Source organism: Coturnix japonica, chromosome 10 (genome assembly GCF_001577835.2).
Source record: "Coturnix japonica isolate 7356 chromosome 10, Coturnix japonica 2.1, whole genome shotgun sequence".
Taxonomy (NCBI): domain Eukaryota; kingdom Metazoa; phylum Chordata; class Aves; order Galliformes; family Phasianidae; genus Coturnix; species Coturnix japonica.
The window spans coordinates 675,467-691,975 of NC_029525.1; the positions used below are offsets into that span (position 1 = coordinate 675,467).

At 47.1% G+C, this 16,509-nt stretch overlaps 1 protein-coding gene across 6 annotated transcripts in view; it reads left to right on the forward strand.

Annotated features, from left to right (window-relative positions):
* The window catches only part of CSNK1G1 (casein kinase 1 gamma 1), an 82,455-nt gene that overhangs the window by 46,518 nt on the left and 19,428 nt on the right, over positions 1–16,509 (forward strand). For 4 of the 6 annotated variants that reach the window (XM_015872330.2, XM_015872326.2, XM_015872329.2 and 1 more), the window contains exons 6-9: positions 3,856–3,906; positions 4,504–4,566; positions 12,812–12,963; positions 15,997–16,231. In XM_015872330.2, the coding sequence (XP_015727816.1) occupies positions 3,856–3,906; positions 4,504–4,566; positions 12,812–12,963; positions 15,997–16,231 (501 nt within the window). The remainder of the gene's footprint in view (positions 1–3,855; positions 3,907–4,503; positions 4,567–12,811; positions 12,964–15,996; positions 16,232–16,509) is intronic. The other 2 variants (XM_015872331.2, XM_015872332.2) reach the window with 1 other exon arrangement.

Sequence of the window (16,509 nt, forward strand, 5' to 3'; positions counted from 1 at the left end):
TAATGCCATCACCACTGAACTTCCAGTTCTCTGTGCTTTTGAGACTTCATGCGTTTCTGCTGTGGCTTTTTAAAGTGAATATGTCAAACAGGCTCACACAGTGAGATGCTTAACTCCACCTTTCCTTCCCTGGTTGAGTTTTGTTGATGCCTGCACTCTGTGATGCCCCACTGAATGTTTCTCTTGACATGGGCTCAAGTCCTGATATACTTCTTCTACATTTGCCAGCTTTCTACCTCTCAGTAATATCTTAAAGAGAAATTTGTAAACCCAGGCAATGTTGGGGGCTTTACTATGGCTAAATGGTGGTGGGATTGTTGTTTTTTTTTACTGCTGTTTTCTTCTGCTTGACATCAGTTCAAACCTGTCATCCTACAACACTCACCCAGATTTCTGCCTTGCCTGATCCTTCACATGCTGGTGGAAATATTTCTGAGTATGCTGTCATCAGACGTGGAAATCTTGCCTTTAAGTTCTCTACTTCTCATCATTCCATGGGGGGATAACTGCAACCTCAAGTTTTTTGTTATTGTTGTCAAGAGCCTGTTAGGAGGGCTCCTGGAAAACATGACTTCTTACTACCTCTTTGTGGTCCCATGGGCATCGCAAACTGCTCTGGTAACCTGTTGGATGCCATTAGAAGCTCTTGTGTTTTGCTGAAACAAGTGCAGATAGGCCAGGAGTTTAGGGTGGAGGATGTGAGCTGTATCTGTCTACACAAAACCTGGAAGCAAACCTGAAGAAATGTTGGTGCAGCCAGACTGCCAGGATCACAGTCTTCACTTGATGTCTGCTGAGAGTTAGGGAAGATCGTCTGCAAAAGCAAGCTGGTGCTGCATATGTGCTGACTTTGGAGAAATAGCTGAGATTGATCTCAGTGATGCTTTTAATGTCATACACCCTGTAAACGTCCTTGCTTCAAAAACTTCAACTCTTCTAAAGTGTATTGTTGCTAAATCATATAAGTTAGGTTGGAAGGGACCAGCTTACCACAGATCAGATTAGAACATTATTGTTGAGTGTCTGTGATGATATTGTTCATTTCCAGTATGTAATTAGATGTGTTCACAAGAAGCTGATTTACCAGTAGGGATGCAGAGGTAGCCAGTGCCCAAGAGCTGTTCTGTTTGACCTCAGCTCTTTTTCTACCCTCTGGCACAGCAGTGGTGTTTACATGGCAGCTGCTGGAAATAAAGATTTGTTCGTATTGGTTATTCCATTAACTTTTCTGCCCCTGAATGAAGAGGCAGGGCCTGCTGCACAGAGACCATCTGCTGGTTTCTTCCTTCTCACTGTGGAATTAAATATTTAATAGCCTGAAATAGTGTATGACTGCTATACCTTAATGTAGGCAGTGAAACGAGCAAAAACAAGCAAGCCAACAGAAAACCTGCAGGCATGGAGTCCAGGTCCGGATGGTCAGTCCATATGGTGGCTCAGGAAAAGAGAGGAATTCATTTTGGCTTTTGGTAGTCTAGGATATGATCTGTTTTCTGACCTGTCTGATGCAGTTGTAACTGATTCTGTGCAATCTTGCTGGTTACTCTGCCATCAGTGATGCAGGAAGCTGGTGTCCTACACTGAATTCCTTCAGTGTAGTTCTTTGTGTAGGTGAATGTGCATGGACATCCTGCTGCCCAGCCTCTGGTCAGGGCCACCTGCTGCATGTCTCCTGGTGCCAGAGATGCCCGTGTCAGCCCTCATTTTATGTTTTTTCTTGCTGGATAGCAGCTACCTGTGAATTAATGTGAATGGCACAGCTGTCCACATACATCCAAGCATGATGGGGATTCCGGAAACTCAGCTTTGGTCCAGCCAGTGAGGTCTGCTGCTTCCTTACCTCAATGACAAGGCAAGCTCACCCTCTGACCTGACAGGGTGCTACTGTATCTCCTATGGCCTCTGGTGTGTCTGTAGGGATCAGACACCTGTCAATTTTGTCCCTAATCTTTAGGAATAAAGGCCTGTTTTCTTACCATTCACAGAAAATTAGAAAATACAGCTCTCTGTACCAAGCATTTGTTTTGCTCCAGCTACCCCCTGCTCACACAGCAGCATCCCAGGATTCTTTTCAGTCTTTTCAGTCTATTTCAGGTGATTTTCACATTCTCACCTTTCCTTCAGGTTAAACTCCTACAGACTTACCAGGGAGAGTGACTTCTCCAAAATTTTTACTGGAAACTCCTTTTTTATCAACAAAATAGTGCCTGTATTTCCCAGTCTTCCTCAGCCTTCAGCCTTTTGAGCTGTTATTTCCTTCGTGTAGGGTAGATATTGCAGCAGGAGAACGTGGTTGTGTTTTTATCTCTCCTTGTCCCATTGCTGGGATTTCCACAGCAATTTGCAGCAGCTCCTCCTTTGCATCTGCTGGCAGTCCCAGCCATCTGGGTGTGGAGGTACCGGACTCTCCTGTTCTCCCATCATGATCTGGAATGATGGTAGGGGTTGTGTGGCACTGCTCAAGTCTGTCGTGTTGGAAGGTGGATCCTCCTGATCTCATTGCTGCTAGAAAGTACTTTTAATGTGCTTTGAGTTGGAAAAGTTTAAATACTGCTGTGTTTCCTGCTGCTGTTAAGTTGCTGGGAGCTGGTGGGCTAATACAGTGGATGCAGAGATGTCTTAGGGACGCCTTTCATACACCAGTCATTACTTCAGATGGAATTAAAGACCAATGGGAGTCTGGAACTGCTGTATTTCTCCTGGAGGCACAGCCTGAAACCATTCCACATTGCTCATTGTGCTACAGATGATCCTTGAGCTTGGCTGTGCTCCTGTGCAGCCATGGAGCTGGGGCTTCCCCTGCTTCTGCTGCCATTGTTTGCAGTGCAGCTCACTTGAAATGGAAACTAGAGGCTCAGCCCTTGAGGCAAGCATCATCCAAAAGCTTTGTTGCTGTCCAGCTCTGCTGATTGGAGTGGAATGAGTTCTATCTCCTCCTACAAACCTTGCTGTACTGAGTAGTTGGGTCAAGCATCATCAAGGATATGTGCATGGGTGTATCATGGCAAAGCTCGAGCTACTGCCTGGTCTGTTTGTGCAGCCAGCTTTCCTTCTGGGGGCAGGGGAGCCTGCTGCTGCATGACATTCTAGTATTGCTCTTAGCCCCAGTCTTCTCTCTGAGGATGTGATTGTGGCTGAAAAACATCTCCAAGCACTCAGGAAACAGCTTTTTGATCTCCTGCTTCTACACAACAGAATAATTCACTGTGGCCAGGAAGTACTGCCTGCCAGCAGTGACCAATAGAGGTACAGGGCTTAGCTTTCCTCACCGTGTTTCAAGTATCTGTGGCACCACGTGGGGGTCAGGGCTGTGAGCTGTGCCTGCCTCATGAGCCCCCATTTGGGTGGTTCCTTCTGCTACTGGGTTCCTGCGTAGCAACAGCTTCTGCCCGCGCGTGTGCTGCGATGGGAGGCGCGGTGCTTGGCTTCAGCAGTAGCTGTGCTCCCTCTCAGCTGGCAGATGAGTCACACCATCCCTGTGCCCTTGCAATCCCACCTTGGCACTTGTGATTCAGCACAGCACGTGCTCTTGCTTCCACAGAACAGCTGTGCTGCTCAGTGGGTGCTGCTGGCCGGAGGGATCGTGCACGATTGGCTCTGCAGTGCTGCGTTGGAGAGCGCTGATACACAGGAGAATCCCAGGAAACAGAACATCTCTGCTGTGTTCCCAGCCCACGCACCTCATGAGTCACAGCAGAATATACTGAGCCAGGGAGGGAAGTGATAGTACATATAGAACATGGAAGGGTTTTGTGGTTTTGTTGTAGTTCCTGCTCCATAAACAGGTTCACCTCTACTGAATACCAAGCGTTGTGTGTTTACTTTCTGGACCTCTTTCTGTTGCACAACTTGCAGGAGCGAAGCAGTCTGTTTACTTGTCAGGAAGCGGAATCAAGAAAAATGAAGGTGGTATAAATAACTGAGCTTTTTACGTATTCCAGTCAATATTTGCATGTATAGTTTTCAATGTAGCTGTCTGCTGCTCCATTCTGTGCCCTGTTGCTCTTCAGGACTGCCTACATTAAGCGCATTTCTTTCCTCCTGTGTTGCTCTTGCTTTGCCCGTGACCTGCTGCACGCTGGGTATGTACCAGTCTTGGGAGAGAAATTCTTTCCATGCGGGTTGCACAACACTACCATTCAGCAGCAACGAGGCAGGAGGGGTCATTACAGTGAGACTTGTTCGGATGGGAGTAAACAAGGCGCTGTGGAAGAGCTGCTGTGCCTGCTGCTTCCTGGGGAACTCCCTGCCTGCAACGCTTTTCCCCATAGGAGCTGCAGCAACGTGGGGCTGCGTAAGTGAGGCCTAATGCAAGATTGCCTGGTAATACCAAAATGACATCCATCTGCACCAACAGCAACTTGCTTCTTTGGATCCCAGTCCTGTGTTTGATCAGTTCCCCGCTTCAATCCCTAGCACGGATGCTCACGTTCCTTTTAAGCTGTCAGTTCATTTTCTAACAGTGAGCAAAAACTCTTTACCTTCATTCTCAAATCTTGCAAGGTGTTGTGAAGAAACTTGCCACTGAAGATAGGGCTGAGGTGCCTCAGCAAGGAGTGGTGACAGGTAAGGTTTTGTTCAATTAAAATATGATTATTATCTTTTTTTAACAAAAATGCAGTGCCTGGGAGGCCCTTTGAAAGCAGACTTGCTGTGGAGCAATGAGGGACAATGTTTCACCATCTGAAAGTGTGGCGGTTCCCTTGCTCAGAAGGGCTTGCTGAACATGCATACTCCAGCAGCTCTTAGCATCAGAAGGTCTGACTTCCTTGGGCTAAATTTAGGCTTTGTCAATTGGAAGCTATCAGATGCCATTAAAGCAAGGCTGGTTAATATTTGAGTATGAGGTGAGGACAGTTTCCTTTTTGTATTTCAAGAAGTCCTCTTCTGTCTTCTGCTCTTCTGGTGTTTGTGGCAGCAGTCACAAAGCCCCGGGAGCACCCTCTGTGTGGCTGGGCAGCCAGAGCCCCACTGAAAGAGAGAACTGTGCCAGGGAGGTTGCGTGCAGGTGAGCAGTCGGGTGCAGAGGGCCTGCCTCTCAGAACAGCTAGTTGATACAGCTAGTTGATAGGTGTGGTTTGCATTCCCCAAGCTCTGCCCCGCCTGCTATTTAAAACACCCTCCTCTTGAGGAGATGAGCCACTGACTGTGTGGGATGGAGCAGTGCTGCTCAGTATGGGCTGTCCCTTGTGGAGGCTGATGATCTTGTAAAGCATCTGAACTTTGTTTTCTAGAAGATTGTTCTGTAATAGAAGAGGATGGGAGATTTCCATCAGGCTGCAAGGACTGTGTGGGTAACAGTTACCTACAGAGCTGACAAATCCTTCAAGCGCTCTGACGGTTCGTGTAGTAGGGCTGATGAACGCCAGCCTCCTGAGTTGCTGTGGACAGCACACGTGTCTTTGACTCAGAATCCATCACCTACTAGTTTGGTGCTGCTGCAGGAGCCAATGGCATCTCATGGGTTTTTAGCAGCCGTTGTGTTGGGCCCTGCGATACAGCAGCTCTGATGCAGCACCAGTGTGAACAGGTTTGTGTGGCTCAGGTCTGGTTTACTTTCTGATCTCTTGAAGCTGGAGCTGTGTGCCTGATAGGCTTTATCCAAATAAACTGGACCACTCTGATCTGTCATCCAAGAAGCAAATGCAGTTGGATCAGCTGCTGCCACTCCTTGTCTGGGACAGTGTGTTGCTGTAGCAGTGGGGCTGGGGCACACCCTGGACCCTGCACAGAGATGTGGGCTGTAGCTGAGTTGTACTGTCAGCTGTCAGATTTCTCCTACATTCCCCCTGTGAGGCAGCTGCAGTGTCACTTTGTTTTGCAGCTGGCCAGCACACTATAAGCTTCAAGTGCCACTGAACTCCCACTGTAGATTGTTGGCACATGGATGGGTGCTGGGGAGATGAGCTGATGAGGGGCAGCAGCCATCTGGGTTTTGGTGCGATCAAATCCAAGTGTTCCTCTGCATGGCAGAGGAGTGGTTCAGCACACAGCTTTCATTATTGCTGCTTTCTTAGCAGTTTTCATCTTCCTGGGGTCAAGTAGACTTTTCTGCCAGTGCCTCTGAAGTCACATCTGCATGCAACTCTTGCAGCCTAAAAGCGCTGTTAATTTTCCTTAAGTATCCTGTATGTAATATGTGCGACATAATAGAACATATTCGCATAAAATATCCTTGATCATCCTAACTCCTCTTAAAAATGAAGGACCCCAAACCTGCTACTTAATTCCCTTTTTCAGGAGCTAGAGCTGCTCATTTTGATGGTTGTGACCTGTTCCTGCTGTGCAGGAGTTTCAGAGCAGCCTGTGAAGCTGCATCACACCATGGCTGTGTTTTAATTGCTTGAGAGCTTTCTGTGCAAATCCCACTGCCGTCAGCGGGCTGCTGTGACCCGGCACTTAACCTGCACAGAGTTCAAAAGCTGCAGTCCTGCAGCTTCCCACGCCTTGCAGCAGAGACACAGGCTCTGTCAAGTACACAAAGAAAGCCCAAAAGCAAAGCAGATGGGACCGTGAGGTTAGAGGAATAATTAAGCCATGTTGAGCCTTTTGATTTATTCTCCCATCTATGTCCCTGTGTTGCAGGTACATGGGAAAAGGCAGATCATTAACTTCAGCTGGAACTTTTTGGGGGGTGGCTTAAAATAACTATTGTAATGTTCTGCAGTGTTTTGATCCCTCCTGTTAAGCTGGTGCCTTGTGTGCCAGCTGCACTCAGCACTGGAACAGCAGAACGTGCATGGACTTTACCAACCTCAAATGCAGCGGTCATCCAGAGATTGGAGTGAAAGAGATGAAATACAGAAACCAGTTTCCTAAAACCTGCACAGCTGGATTTGGTTGTTGTGAATATCAATGCGGGCGTCCTCTGGGCACCCTGAAATTGCTTCTTTCTTCATCTGTGTGTTGTCTAATGGAGTCCAGCCATGTTATCAGGAAACCAGCTTGTGCAACTCCAAGAGAATGAAATGCCATCCCTTTGATAACACAACAATTGGGAAAATTGTTTTTCTGTAACTGAAGTCAAACCATTTGGATTTTTACCAGCAGCAAGAACAAATATGTTCTTCCTTCTGTCCTTACCATGCCTGTTTTTCTTCTGTTCCTTTTCCTGTACCTTTTTTTTGGTAGATGCAGACACAAGCTACTCAGAAGACAGCAGGGGGTTCGATACGTCCTGTATGGCCCAAGGGAAGGAACAAAATCTACTCACTTTCTGGAATTAATTTGGAGTCCTGGGAGTCTGCGTGTGGACACATGTTGGAGATGAAGCAGTCCTGTCTGCAGGCACACAGCTGTGCGCAGGGTGGCATGTCCTCCACTCCAAAGCTCAGCTGCTGGGCAAGCACCAGGGGGAGGGAATTGGTCATTGTGTAGATTTGGGATGCTTCCTCTTGCTTTTTCCCCGGAGACTCTGGGTGTGCTGATGGGCTCTTTGCTGCGATGAAGCAGTGAGAGCTGGGCAATAACACGAAAGCACTTAGCATTTCCTAGAAAAGCGATGATTCATGGTGCAACTGAAGCAGGAAAAAGATGTTGCAAAAAGCTGATGGCAGAGAGCTGAGTGTCTGGCAGCAGTCAGAGCAAATGGCACACAAGGATGTTGGGAGCTGCAAGGATAAGAGGATGCTGTGAAAGGGCTGCTGAGCTGCTGTCTGGAGCAGGGCAAGTGGCTGGAGCTCTGTGGTATGGAGATGTCTGGAATCAATGGGGTTGAGAGCAGAGTGCTGGCACCAAGGCCAGCTGAGCTATGAGGAGGCATACAAAACCATGATTGCCCAGCAAGGATGGGCACCTCTGTGATCTCCATCAGGACAGTGGGAGGGGAGCACTCTCCATGTCCAGTCTCTTCTCTGTAAGGATGTACATCAGGAGTACAAAGGATGTTGGCAAAAGGAAAAGCTTAATTGAAACACAGTGTTTTAAATTGCCTGAAGAGGTGAAGATTACTTGGTTGAGTTTGTCTCGAGTGCCTGGTGACAACTGGTGGTAGATCAGCTTCTTCTAAGACTTGTCTTGAGTGAAAGATGCTCTTCATGACTGGATATGACTGGTGGGATCTTGGCGGTGACTGGGCTGTCCTCATCACATGAGCTCTTTGGTTGGAATGGTTCAGTTTCACCTGTCAGTGAAAAGTTCAACTAATTCTACAGACTGGTTTTTAATGCAGTGCTACACAGCCCTAGATCAAATATTTAAGATAACTTTATCCCAAGTATCAAATAAATCTATCTTAATTTTTCTTCTCTATTTCTACGTCACAAGTAGATACTTCAGACACCTGAAGGTCAGAATGAGCCTTTGTAATTTCAGCCTATGGAACATGGCTTGGGGAGATTAGGCTGTTAACCAGCGGAGGTGGAGTGAAACCTGCTGCCATGGGGGTGTTTGAAGAGGGTAGCAGATGAGTTGTTGGCCTAGTCGATACTGATGGCAAAGCTTCTGTTTCAGCTAGGATTTTATTCTGATTTGAAAATTAAGAGAAGGATAGATGCTCATTAGTGTAATCAGCTTAAATGGGTTGACTACTCTAAAGCTGTTTGTTTAACTTGTTTGAAACATGTTCAATTTTAGCTATAAGTGTTCTATTTATTCTGTTGATCGTGTAATTTTTTGTTCAGTGATTTGTAAAAAAAAAAACACCCTTTTTGCTCTGGAAGGGAATCTTGGGATAGCCTATATCCTATTCAGCAGTGCTGCTTTAATTTTAACACAGAACTTTCTGTGCATTAATGCTCCAGGGGAACTGCTGTGGCTCTGGATGAGTTTTTAAGAGGACTTGTTTGTGCTGCTCTTGTAGCAGCATCCAGCATCAGCCATTTCTTGATGTCACATTGCTCCTCTTCCCTCTGCCTATGTGTGTCTCATTTGGGCCTTCTTAGATGTGTCTCCCTCTGCAATAGTTTCCAGCTTTGAAACCTGCACGAGTGTCAAACTGTAATTGTCTTTCTTGAAATTGGAGGCCTCAGCTGCTCCTTATTCGCCCACATGACATCTAAGGGCTGCATAAACCTGTTTCCAAAGGAAGCAAAGAAATGGTGATTTGGAAGCTAACAATTCTGCTTTTACAGCATGTGGTTATTTCTTTTTGAACTGATGTACGAGGACTCTGCTCTTGCACCTCTACTGACACAGATGTCACACGTGGCTTTCTGTACTTGCTCCCTCACCTCTTCTTTGGGTGTATTTGGGGTTGTGTTCTTGTTCTAGGTTTATTCTTAGGCTCCGAGAGCATCAGTGCATATTTGCCTCTGCAGACAGTTTCCACACTGTTCCTGCCACATAGGGCAGTTGGTACAGAATACTTCCCTTGGGCATAGCCTTTGATTGGTATCTGTCTGCCTCTTGCTGTTTGGTAATTGGTCCTGGAAGTGGTTTTGGATGAGCTGTACGGCTCACACAGCTGATGCCTACACTGCATGGCTGTTTAGAGCACACAGGACATCCAATGGGTTATTAGAGCTGTTAGTCGTGCCACAGAGCATGTGGCAGCAGGACAGCACAACCCGAACTGACCAAGATGCTCAGTGTCGGACTGGAACTTGCTGGAAGATGTAGTTTTGAGGTGTTCAGCTGAAGCTCCCTCAGTGAGGGTTGCTGTTTGTTGCTGTTCCCATGTATTCTAGCTCAAGCAAACACCAGGCTTCTTTGTGTCACCCATCTGACCAGACATCCTCCTGGCCACATGAGGCCAGAAGGGCAGTGTGAGGCTGGGACCATCCATTTGGTGGCAGCCCCAGGAGCTTTCAGTACTTTGGGAAACCCAGGATTGGAGTGACTGGAGCCTGGTGGTAACAGTCTGGGTTTCGGCTTTGATGTCAGCGTTTGCTCTCATTCCGGCAATGATGCTTTAATCTCTGAAGCACTGTGCTGGGTTTTCGCTGTGCTCAGCTTGAATTTCTTCCAAGACACCGCACTGCTGAAATAGCAGAATTTGTCCATGGATTCCAGTGCAGTGATTAGTCCCTGTTTATTGGGTTGATAAACTTTCAACAAGAATAAGGGTGGAGCAGGACCTCTTACATAGAGTAGAGCTAAATCACTCAGCAGCACAATTGAAGCCATTAAGCAAAGTGCTCTGCAGCGTGCTGCTTTTTTCTCTGAAGAAGAGCCTGCATATGTCAAACCTGGATTTTCTTGAATTAATGTGTTTAGTGCCATGGAGAAGATCCTTGTTCGGATGTTGTTTCATATAGTAATTGTGATTAACTGGTCGAAGTTTGTATTTGAAGTGTTGAGTTCTATCATTCAATCCTTAGGATGAGCCCTCTGCTCTTTTCGTGTCTTTCCATTGTCTTTGACTGCAGACCTCCTCTAGGACAGCTTCACAGCAGTGTCTTCCTTTGACCTTTCCAACCTTTGGCCAGCACAACAGCTTTGCATTAAAAACCTCAAGTTTGACTGCCTAGGCAAAAGATGCCTTTTCCTTCATCAGCAATCAATCTCTTTTGCTGGAAATATCCTTCTTAAGCATTTAGGGATCTGCAGGTGATATTTTTGAAGCTCCTGTGGCTCACCGTGGGAATGGACTTGGTGGGACCAGGTCACATTGTTTGTTGCTGAAATAGTTGAGCTGCATTCTGAATGATGCATCTGAGCTCTGAACAAGTTATTGTGTAGATTTCCTAGGCTTGTAGGGAGGCCTACATCTCAGATACGCACCCTGGAATTCTCCAGCCTAATCTGCCAGCTTGAATCCTGTGTGAAGCAGGTATTGTTAGTGTTAGAGTTTCTGTTTCCAGCTTTGTCCTTTCCCAAAGAAATACTGAGTATGGACTTGAATTCTAGTGAGTTGAGAGTGCATTCCTACCAGCTTCTCTGCGCTGATGGTGTGGGGCTGGGAGGCTCCAAAAGGCCAATCAGCTGTGCAGCCTCAGTCAGATTCCTCCAAATGCCCTCTGAAAATGAGATATTTGACAGCGTTTTTGTTCTAGCAAAGCCAATATGTAAGTTCTTGACCACTGACAGAGCTGGCAACAGCATTGCTAAAAACCCTCAAAGAAAATCGAACCCTAAAAATATGCCTGAAACTAAAAATGTCCTCTGTAGGCTGCCACTTAGGATACTTTTTTTAATGTTCTTAGCTACAGCTTCACCTTGCGGGAGCTCCCGCCTAGAGCAGAGCCTTCCCAAGGCTTAATCCCACTGTGAAAGTGAGAAGGGCACTCCAAGTTCTTGGCTCTGAGTACTTGGAGCTGATGGCAGAGCTAACTGGAGGGGCTGGGCCCCAGGGAGCGCTCAGGCCTGCCATGCTTCCTTTCGCACGTGAAACCCCTGTCTGTGGAGCCTGGCTGCCATTTGTCTTTCTGGTTCTCGTGTCCAGTAGGAATTTAATTGCAGTGAACTCTTTACTAAGTAAGGATGTAAATGTATTCTTTTTCCCTTGCTCTGGGAATGAGATTCTTAGCCTTCCTTAAGAGCCTTTTGGCACATTTGTTCTCCAGTATTGCATGATTAGCATACTCCTAGCCTCAGTGGTTCCTTCCTGGTTTGCACTTTTCAAGTCTATTATCATGATGTAAAAATTGCAGTGCAATTACTGTGCAGAAAGCTTGAATTTAGAAGTCTCTGTTTGAAACTTGTCAAGCCTTTAGCACAGGGCTGATAGCATTCAATTGCTGTTTGTGTTTATTTGGGGATATTGGAAAATGTTTGGGGCTTTTCTGGGTCAGATCCCACTATTGGTTTTGGAACTGCTTCCATATAAGACAGCCCTGCTTTCTCAGAGGACACTGTTGCAGTTAATGCTCACTATAACGTAAAGCTCTTTCAAAGGGCAATAGCCTCCCAGGCTCAGGTTGCCAGTGCTGGGCAGATGTTGGATGTGGGATGAGAATGCAGGTTGGGCTGAGAATGCCTGTAATACTCCGTAATATCTCACTAATGCATCCTGACAACTGATGCCTAACATGATCCCTCAAGCATGTGATTTAACGAGATTAAAGCCATCCCTCAGTAATCTTTGTCGAGCTGTATTTTGTTCTTTCTGTGTAATTCACGGGAGTATAAAATCTGTAATATTTAAGTCCTAGTAATCTCGGTGCCTCATTTATTGTATTGTTGGCAAGTTGATTAGTGCCATTGGGCAGATCAACGAGCTATCCTGAACCTGTAGGTAAAGCTGCGCTGCTTCTGGCACACTCTGGTTTTGGCATTCTCTGCCTTTACCTCTGTTGGACTTGGCTGCCTGGGCACGTCATGGGGTGGATACACAGCCAAAACCACGCAACTACACCAGCACTCCAGTTCTGGTGGCTGATAATTAGTGAGAGTGGCAGTTAGCTCTGCACTGTGTTCTCCCCTGGATGGACCCTGATTGTTTCTTTGTGGTCTCTGCTCTTTCTTCTGAATACAGGGTTGGGAAACTTAGTGCAAGGTCGTGCTGCATAAAGCCAACTATGAATTCACTTGGTTTAACTGCAGCCCTTTTTCAAACACACCTTGTTTTCTGCACGGGCTTTGTGTTCCTGGCTGCTCAGACAAGAACCAGCCCATGGCTCTGCCTGCTGCTCAGTGCAATACGAGGAATGCCGGGTTGGTGACGCTGAGCCCAAGCCTTTGTGCTTCCAGAGCCAGGTGCTTTCATGTGGTCATGTTATTGCTTTTAAATCTATTTGTCTATTCCCAGGGTGTAGCCGAGCAAAGCCTGCACTCATTTGGCCTTTGGTGAAACTAATTTGCTTGCCGTGTAAGATCAGAAAAGATGCTCGAGAGGTGAAAAAGGCTTTGCACAGCAGAAGATGTTCACCTGGGAGGAAAGGTGTCCATGTTGTCCCAATGACTGATTCCAATCCTTTTCATGTTCTTCCAGCTGAAGGGCTTCCCCAGGTTTATTACTTTGGACCGTGCGGAAAGTACAATGCCATGGTACTGGAGCTGCTTGGTCCCAGCTTGGAAGATCTGTTCGACCTCTGCGATAGGACATTCACTCTGAAAACGGTATTAATGATAGCCATCCAGCTGGTGAGTAAAGCATTTGTGTCAGCTCTCTTAGCCAACCTGTTCTAAATAAGCTTGGCTTTGCCACAGCAGAACCTCGTGTGGAAAATTGAGGTCACAGATGCACAGTGTTGATCCATGCTGACCTGGTATTGAGTGCAAAATATTGTGCTCCTGTGGCCAAATGGCCCAGTTTTGTTCTATTTGAGTGCTCCTTCATCGCTGTAAAACCAATTTATGGTCTTTTTGATTAAATCAGATGGCAAAGCCTTGTGTACAGTTTGTATTCCTTCTCATTGCACTCCAGAAACAGTGTTACCATTTTGGGCAACTCTTCAGCATTCAAAAAACTCATCCTTGGTCTCATAAGCAATGAGAACAGAGTAGCAACATTGGATATGTTTTTCACTTTGTGTGTGTATAACATAGGGCAAGATTGGGTTGGAACAACCTGCATCAAGTTGAATATGACAGACTTACATCTCTTATAGTAGCATTAGAGACATTTCCTGTACTTACAGAAGTAATGTTATTGCCACGAGACTGCTGGGGAAACGAAGGCTTACACAGTAGGGTCCTGCCCTGTGCCACACACTGGGGTTGCAGATCAGTTCTGTACCAGGAGGATTTCCGTTGGCACCAGCTGCCCATCCTGTGACCTTGCCTGGTCTGCCTGCTCACCAAGACACCAGGACCAACCTGGACAAAGGGTGCTCAGAGTGAAGTATGGGGACAGGAAAAGCAATCCCACATGGAGCTGGTATTCTGTGTAAGCAGCACTTCTCCTTTTTCCTTGGAGAGATGTTTGAGGACCTTTCCAGTCTTTTCAGGAAGATGTTATGAGATACCAGCGTAGACACATGCGTTTAAGGAGACAAATTCAACATCTTCACAGGTGCTCCATCTCCTTCCCCAGAAGGGTTTCTGGGAGGAGGGCTTGACTGTCTCCAAAATGCTTTCTGAAGGGGTTGGCACTTTCTGCTCCACTGGAACAGAAGCCCTTTGCTCTAGAGACAGAGCTTTGGGAATGTTGTCTTGGATTTCTCCCAGTTCCTATGCTAAATCATTCCCATTGCTGTGTCACACTCCAGTGTGAAAGAGACACAAAAGAAGAGCTGAGCTGTCGTGTTCAATAGTTTTGTCTCCATAAATTTATGTTTTGCTGTTGTTTTTGAGCAGCCACGGCTGCTTGAGCTGCTGTAATTCTAATCTCTGTTGCGAGGAGACATAAAACTTCACTGCCAGAATGCAGTGCATCGCACAAGCAGTGCCACTGTCCTCTGGTGTCTGTGACACCTGGTAACAATGCCCAACATGCAGGGAGACTTCCCACCATGTGAGCAGCCTGCTGCCACCCCAAGAGCACAGAGGAGCACCTTGGTGCCTTGATCCCCTCTGGAGGGGGAATGGAGAGGTTATCTGTGGATGTTTTTGCGCATGTGCTGCAGGAGGACTCCTCTGGCTGATGGGAGATTTTGGGCACTGTTACTCCCACAGTGTGTGCATTTCTGATGCCTCACATTGCTCGGTTGGGCACATCACATTGGATCCGCTTCCTCCATCCTCTGTGCACAGCTGAACAGATGGAGCAGCTGATGTCCCTGAGCTGCACAACGCGTGGAAATGAGCACGCATTCACTAAGGCCTGTCCCTCCTGCACATAAATCAGAAGTCATCCCATGGCTGTGCAGGGCTGACAGCCATCAGCTCCCTGCTCCTGCAGACAAACGGGGCAAGCATCCTGTCACGGGGCATAAAGCATGCTGCTGCTGCAGGGACATCCTTCTGACAGGGAAGAGCCTCTTCTGGCCATCCCCAGCAGCACAGCAGGAGGTGTGCAGGCAGGTGGAAGAAAACCTGCCTGCGCATGTCTGCGGTGGAAGCACAAAGAGCAGATACAGCGGTAGCTTGGAGTGCTGTTCCATCCAGCATCCCTGCTGTCCAGGTTTTTGTCCAAATTGCTGTCTTTGCTATTGGCCGTTGCAACAACTGGGCTTCTTTGGTGGCAGAGAGGTACAAAATAAGCCAGTCAGGCTCTGCTTGAAAACCTGTTCTGCATGGTGGGGCCAGGAAACCCTTTGTTCCCATTTTGAGGGCTGCAGATCAATTTAAGCTGCCTTGCAACATACCTTTTTGTCTCCAAACCTGCTTCTGTGTCATGGAGATGACTCAAGGCATGAAGAATGGCTGAAGTGCAGAGCATCTGCACCATCCTGGAAATGATGAGCAGTAATGGCTGGGAGCCGTGCAATCCATTTTCTCAGTGCATTGAAATAAATCACTGCTTAAAATGAGAGGGAAGAGGAGCGGTAACACAGTTAGTGACACAAAGGAGAGCTGCTTGCAGACCTGCTCGAACATCATTATACATCATTTATGCGTTTTCTGAAGTGGAATTAATGATGCACACTGAGCAAGGTGTGTTGTGCCAAGGTTGCCCTTCTCCCTTTGGAGCCGGGCACCTGCCCCTTTGCTTGCTCCTTGGTGGCAGAGCACAGATAGCCAAAAGCTGAAAAATGCTCCAACCAATTCTGGTTGATGACTGGTAGGATTAATTATTCTTTTTAGTCAGTGTTGAGGAGCGTAAGGCTTCTGCCTGCCCAGAACCCCCTCCAGGGAGAATTTGGCATGTCTGAGACAGCATATGGATTGAGGGAGGGAGGTGGTGAGGCACAGAGCAAGAAGGAAGGGCTGTGGGTAAGGGAAGAGCTCCTGGTACACACTCCTTAGTGTGTATAAAATCGGTACAAAAAGGCTGCTGCAATTCTCCATGGAATCCTTCCAAGAATGCTGTGCCGGTGGTAGCACTACAGAAGAAAGAGTCCCGTTCCATTTCAGATAAAGTCAGGGAGAAAGGTGGGATGGCACATTCCTCTTTCAGCTGTGCAACGGAGAATGCCACCCAGCTCAGGCAGTTACCGGTGCCTCAGTCTGCTCTGTTGGTGCCATTTGTGCAGTGCCTGTGTGTGCAGTGGGCAGCCTAAGGAGGCATTGTGGTGGGCTGCAAAACCTGGCTGCTCTGTTTGCAGGAGTAACATTTGCCTCGTCCTTTTGCAGATCTCTCGAATGGAGTACGTTCATTCCAAGAACCTCATCTACCGAGATGTCAAGCCAGAAAACTTCCTTATTGGCCGGCAAGGCAATAAGAAAGACCACGTCATTCACATCATAGACTTTGGACTGGCAAAGGAGTACATTGACCCAGAAACCAAAAAACACATACCTTACAGGGAACACAAGAGCTTAACTGGAACGGCGAGATACATGTCCATCAACACGCATCTTGGCAAAGGTCTGTGCATTCAGCATGAGTGTGCTGTGCTGGGTGCTGCAGGGCTCTGGTGGTAGCTCAGCATATGGCTCCCATGACCTTCATACCTTTGCAGACCACTCAGCGTGGCAATGCCACAAGGCTTTGGGGGGTTTGTTGCTTGTTGGTTTTTTTTGAGCAGTTGAGACAGCTAAAAGCATTGGAACTGGAAGCCTTGTAATTATGGTTTTTGCTAGGAGATAAATGATAAAGGTAGCAGTCCTGCTCTGATTAGAGCAAGTGGGCAGGCAGTAATTGCC